Source organism: Sinocyclocheilus rhinocerous, unplaced genomic scaffold (assembly GCF_001515625.1).
Source record: "Sinocyclocheilus rhinocerous isolate Xijiao unplaced genomic scaffold, SAMN03320098_v1.1 scaffold99, whole genome shotgun sequence".
NCBI classification, from domain to species: Eukaryota; Metazoa; Chordata; class Actinopteri; order Cypriniformes; family Cyprinidae; genus Sinocyclocheilus; species Sinocyclocheilus rhinocerous.
This window is the reverse complement of record NW_015670981.1, coordinates 1,281,830-1,288,204: the sequence shown is the minus strand read 5'-3', so window position 1 is coordinate 1,288,204 and position 6,375 is coordinate 1,281,830. Positions and strand designations below refer to the sequence as shown.

At 34.8% G+C, this 6,375-nt stretch overlaps 1 protein-coding gene across 1 annotated transcript in view; it reads left to right on the top strand.

The window, feature by feature from the left end:
* The first annotated feature begins 1,570 nt into the window (after positions 1-1,570).
* Positions 1,571-6,375, top strand: part of LOC107734516 (ankyrin repeat and SOCS box protein 13-like) — an 8,712-nt gene continuing 3,907 nt past the window's right edge. The window contains exons 1-5 of the mRNA XM_016546488.1: positions 1,571-1,717; positions 2,437-2,636; positions 2,715-2,865; positions 4,928-5,062; positions 5,465-5,656. Coding sequence (XP_016401974.1) covers positions 1,669-1,717; positions 2,437-2,636; positions 2,715-2,865; positions 4,928-5,062; positions 5,465-5,656 — 727 coding nt within the window. The 5' untranslated portion in view covers positions 1,571-1,668. The remainder of the gene's footprint in view (positions 1,718-2,436; positions 2,637-2,714; positions 2,866-4,927; positions 5,063-5,464; positions 5,657-6,375) is intronic.

The following is a 6,375-nucleotide window of genomic DNA, read 5'->3' as shown; positions in this document are numbered from 1 at the left end:
ATGCTCATTTTTAAGCATAACTTTTCTCCACACAACTCTGTGATTTGGAACAACAAATATATTAAGTTAAAAAAAAAATCTTTATTTTACTGAAATTGGTACAACAATGGTATAATGTTGGTGAGGCAGTTATTTAAGAATAATGGACAGCTCTTTAATTACTGTGAGTTCCTGAATCATTATAAGATCCCTGTAACTAACTGCTAAGGAGTTTGCAGTAGTATTTGATGCCATTCCTAGTGGCCTTATTCAACTTTTATCAGGCAATATATCTTCTGAGCCTATTCCCTTATATATTGATCAGTTAAGTATTAATGGTGTGAAAATTATAGATACAAATTTTTAATAACTTTTATATAAAAAAATTATGTAGAACTACAGTATTGCCTAAATGCAAACCTTTTTGGAACTTTTATTTTTAATCAGATTGAATGGAAAGAAGTCTGGAGTTTACCCAGTAAATACTGCCTCACCAATAAAGTTAAAGAAATTACATATCAGGTTATTCATTTGATTTATCCAGTGAGACAAGTAGTCTCAAGATTCTTTAGAGACATGGAGACTACATGCGTCTTTTGTAATTCAGAAGAAGAATCCATAAAACATTTATTTTTTGAATGTGTATTTACCCAATCGTTTTGGATTGACATTGAATATCTAATATTCAAATTCACAAAATTAAAGATTCGACTGTCTGGTAAAGATATATTTTTGTTATATAAAAATAAGATTTTGGAGCAAAATTTGTTGATTAACTTAATAATTATATATGGAAAATACCATGTACACAAACAGAAATGGAATAATAATAAACCTAACATTATATTATTTAAAATTTAACTTAAGCATTATATTGAGGCCCGGCCTAAAAGATGGAAGAAATAAAAAAGCGAAACGGATGTATAGAATTTTTGAATCCTTTTCTTTTTGGAACTTTTTGTAAGTTTTCATCTATGTTAATTAAATATAATTAACTAAATTAAATAGATTTAAAATAAAATAGATGAATTAAATTAAGTTAAATAGATTTAAAGAGATAAATAGACTTAAATGTAATAGATAAAAAGATTGAACAAATATTTAATAATACTATGTTGTTATTGTTCTTGTTATGCAATAAAAAAAAAGACACGATGGGTCTCAATCAGCTGCTTGGTGTTAATATAAATATGCTGTTTTAATAAATAATTTTAATTTTTCTAATTCAGTTGCTGTTACATTTTAAGAATGACATTATGCAGAGGTAAATTATCCTTCAGATTATGGCCGAAGTAGACGCGCATTGTCACATGGTACATGTTACTTTTCTCAGCGCTGATGAAAATGGACCAAACACAGACGTTTGATAATTCGCTAATGATGAAGCTGCTGGCGCGGCTTCACATATATGTTAGATACCAGTCTTTCAAATTAACCTTTTTAAACTATCACGATTTTAATGGACAAATGTATAAAATAAGACGAAAAAAAGATTTGCGGCTTAACGAGAATTCGTCTTTTTGAGCCACAATGCGCCCCCTGCATGACTTAATCTATTACAACTACAGCATCATTCGCCACTGAACTGAAATCAGGTCGAGTGTTTGTAAACTATGGCTGCTGGCACTCATGCCGTTTAGATATGACGCACATATTCCTCTTGTATTCTCTTATAAATAGGAGTAAATTATGGAATTTGAAATAACGCGCACAAGGCCTTCGCTTTTTGGTGATATTGGTAAGTAACCTGCAGATTGTAAGATGTCTGACCTGTTATATGACACTTGTTACACTGCAAGTAACCAGCAGTATGGTAATCATTTGACTCTGCAGGACAGAGTTCACTGTAACTGTATGACACGCTTTTATATAGTTGCCTAGCCCTAGAGCAAGGCTCGATGACAGATATTGTTGCCAGAACTGTAGTGTGATCACATGCCATTTGGCCTTGAATCAGTCACCAATGACACTTAGCAGGTTCCTAAAGCCCTGGATCAGTGTGACCTGAGTCAACAGATGGATGAGTCAGTTTTTACTGTCCTGTTCGTGTCTTTTGGAAATGTTCCTTTACTGTGCAATGAAATAAGAAGATAATTTAGACACCAGACAGGTACATGACACTGTTACATCCCTTATAAAAACACTGATGATGTGTTTGAAATGGTTAAATGTCCTAAATTCGATTTCCCAGAATGCTGTAATTCACCTTCACTTCTTTAAATGGAGTACAACAAGACTTTTACAGAGCATCTAACTTGCCCATTTGTTGTTGTGTTGAGCTGAATTAAATTCCTTTGTTTTTTATATATATATATATATATATATATATATATATATATGATGTATAAATTGCACTTTACGTAACTGATGCATCATTTGGAAATCATTTATATCTACAATAACAGCTATCTAAAGCTATGTTTTGAAGTTCTGTCTGTCTCTCCATTCTACCCACAGCACATGGTCTGGGGTTCTGGACCGATCGTTCGGCAGTGCATGAAGCCGCAGCTCAGGGCAGAGCTGTGCAGCTCCAAAAACTAATTGAGAACGGAGCATCTGTCAACATTGTGGCCGTGGACTCAATTACACCCCTCCACGAGGCCTGTATTCAGGGCCAAACACAGTGTGTGAAGCTGCTTCTGGATGCTGGAGCTCATGTAAGGCTGTTCTCCACACTGCAGGCATCATGAATCTGTCAGTGCATCGGTTGTTAATACTGCTGTCATTGTTAACAGGTTGATGCTCGTAACATTGACAGCAGCACTCCGTTGTGTGACGCCTGTGCTGCTGGTAGTCTGGAGTGTGTGAAGTTGCTGTTAGAACATGGAGCCATGGTGAATCCTCCGCTCTTCACCTTCTCACCCCTCCATGAGGCCTGCATGGGCGGTAAGTGACCTGATGCTTGCTGTAACATGGAGTCGATTATTTATGTTAATTAGGGCTGTTGATTGAAGAAATTATTATTATTATATTAATATATAATATTATATATACAATTTTATCTATAGTCATTTATGTATGTTTATTACGGCTGTCAACTGATTAAAAGAAATAATAATAATAATAATGTATAATAATTTGTAATAATATATAATATTATATCTAAAATTGAATGTATAGTCATTTATGTATGTTTATTAGGGCTGTCAACTCATTAAAAAGAAATAGATATTTGTATTATTATTATTATTATTATTATATCTAAAATTTAACCTAGGCTCATTTATGTATGTTTATTAGGCCTGTCAATTAATAAATGTATTATGTCGATTCTGGCACCCAACATCACAACAAGATGATATTTTATGCTCCTTATGTAGCCGAACCTGCGCTGGTTTGAATGGGCCGCCTCCCGTTTCCCCTTTGTTTTTTGTTTTTGTTTTTTTGTTTTTTTCACAGATTATTTTTAATTATCATTAAAATGAACATACATCAGTGCAACATACAATTGGTGAAAGTCCTGACCTACATTGTGCAGTTTGCTACACTCTTCTGTGCCGTTGTCAAGTAGAATTAGTGAATTGATTAAATTATTACAAATAAATAAAAAATAAAAAAATCTCCAGTATTTCCACCAGAGAATAGCACATGCAAAATGCTGGTTTACAGGCATACAGGAAATTTCCAAAAGCTGTGAAGCATTTTATTCATTCATGTTTTTCATTGAAAAATTATATGCGTGTAAATGTGGTCCATGACCGCATCTTCCCAAAACTCACGCCATTGGCTTAATCGCTTTCGAGTTTTGGGAAGATGCGGTCATGGTAGATGGGAGGAGTGTGTGGGAAACCTGTTTGGAAACAATTTAGTGGCACAGAAATAGCGTAGGCCTAGGTTCAGACCAACAAGTCCTGATGGCAAGCTCGCGACTGACAAAAGCATGTATTAACGAATAGCCAAAAGTCAGTCACCTCGTCTCACGCATAATGTTTAACCATAGTAACATATAACGATATAAAATGTAAATATTTTATTGTACCTTTAAAGGACTGATCCCGTTTCCCCTTTGTTTTGCTGCCTCCAGCTAGCGCTGTGACGTCGCTGACCCTAGTTACCTGTGGTTGGCCTGGCCGGGCGTCACTCAGAAAACAACAGGCCAATCAGAAGAGAGGCTCATGAATATTAATTAGACAGACCAAAATCGACCTGTTCTCAGCAGAGCTCCTGAGAAAGGAGCTGTAAAAATATATTGAGATGGTTTTTGGTACTTATACCGCAAATATATATTCTTAAGGACATCAAAACCTCAAATAAAACTCCAGAAAGGTGTACAATATGGGACCTTTAACATTATATTATTCTAGTAATATATGACTATATATTATAAAAAAATACATATATTCATTATGATTATTTTAATCATGCACTGATTAAAGGGATAGTTCACCCAAAAATGAAAATTTGATGTTTATCTGCTTACCCCCAGGGCATCCAAGATGTGGGTGACTTTGTTTCTTCAGGAGAACACAAACGGAGATTTTTAACTCAAACCGTTGCAGTCTGTCAGTCATATAATGTCAGTGGATGGGAATCACGGCTTTGAGAGTCAAAAAAACATACACAAACAAAACCAAATTAAACCCTGTTGCTCGTGACGATACATTGATCTGTAAAGACACGAAACGATCGGTCTGTGCAAGAAACTGAACAGTACTTATATAGTTTTTTACCTCTGATTCACCACAATGTCAGGCGCTATCCTGAGCGCGTTCTCAACAGCCGGCGCGTGACGCGTCTTCTTCTTCTTGCTTTACGGCGGATCGCAGACTTATAATTGCATTACCACCACCTATCTCTCAAATGGACCATTGACACTCCTAATTGAGATTGTAGATAGAGTTACACTATATCTGAGTTGTACAGCTACACTCTATCTGAGTTGTTTTTATGACTCCGCATATAGCGATATTTGATAAGAGAAAAACATCTAATGCGTTTTGTCTGGCAGGTAACTCTAAATGTGTTCAGCTCATGATTGATGAAGGTGCGTTTATGGAAGCTCATGACTGTCACTTCGGCACTCCTCTGCATGTGGCATGTGCAAGACAACATCTCGACTGTGTCAAAGTTCTGCTCAACGCAGGTCAGTTTCTGCATTTACATTTCTTTGTGTTTTATTTTTATTTGCAATTTGGTTAATGCACTAGCTAACATAATTTAACAATGAGCAATATATTTGTTATTGTTTATGTTAGTTCACAGTGCATTAACTAATGGTAACAGATACAATATTGGATTCTAAAAATGTGTAATGAAAAAGATTAATAAATGCTGCAGTATTGTTCAGTGTTAGTTCATGCTAACTAATGTAGTTAACTAATGTTAACAAAATAGTGTTACTGCAAATCTCACTATTTTAAAATGAACATAAATCTCTTGTTGTTTCATTGTATCAGATATTAAAAAACAAACTTATGTGCGCACTTTTCTTATGATGTCTGTGTATTCTTTGATTTATTTAGTTTCGTTCTTTTCTTGTTTTTAGGTGCAAATGTAAATGCTGCTAAACTTCACGAGACTGCACTGCATCATGCTGCCAAAGTGAAAAATCTGGAACTAATTGAGCTTTTGGTTGAATTTGGGGGAAATGTTTTCGCCAGAGACAACCTCGGAAAAAAGCCCATTCAGTACACCAGACCCGGCTCAGCGGCTGCAGTCTGCCTAGAGTTTTATGAATGTAAGTTGAAGTGCTTAGTTTATAATTTTGGATTTGGTATAATGATAGATGATGTTTTTCAAGGGGTCATATCATGAGATTAGTGGTCGACCGATATTGTTTTTTTGACAGCTGATGCCGATATCTTTGAAAGCAGGGTGGCCGATGGCCAATATAAAGCCGATATAATTGTATTTATTTTAATTAATGTTTAAGAAATTTGAAATAATTTGAAAATGCATTAAAAAGTAAATGTGTTAAACATACTTATACTTTAGATGACAAAGTATTTTTCACAAATAAATAAATATTTAATAAAAATATAATAAAAAAGGAAGTAAACACTGTAACCAACAGGGCAATCAGTATTCTGGGAAGTTTGTGTGCATTGGGAATCATATTTTTTCAAATTTCATTCAAAATTTGAATGAATTTTTCTCAAAGATTTTTTTCAAAAAAATCATTTTACATACAGCACACAGTGGAAAAGACATGAATATGGCAGTGGGCAAATGCATAAAGCGCAGCATAATTTGAAATCACGAGTTTAAAGTTTGTCAATCGCGCATCTCCAGTGAGGCTGAACTCTCCTACTGTCCGCGTTCAACTCGCATAGACCGACCGTCACACAGAGAACACGCGATCATGCAGGATACAAATGCACACTTCACAAGATCTCACAACTGGATCCGACTAAGTTTGCAAGCTTTGTGAAATTAAATGTTCATTAGTCATTCAAA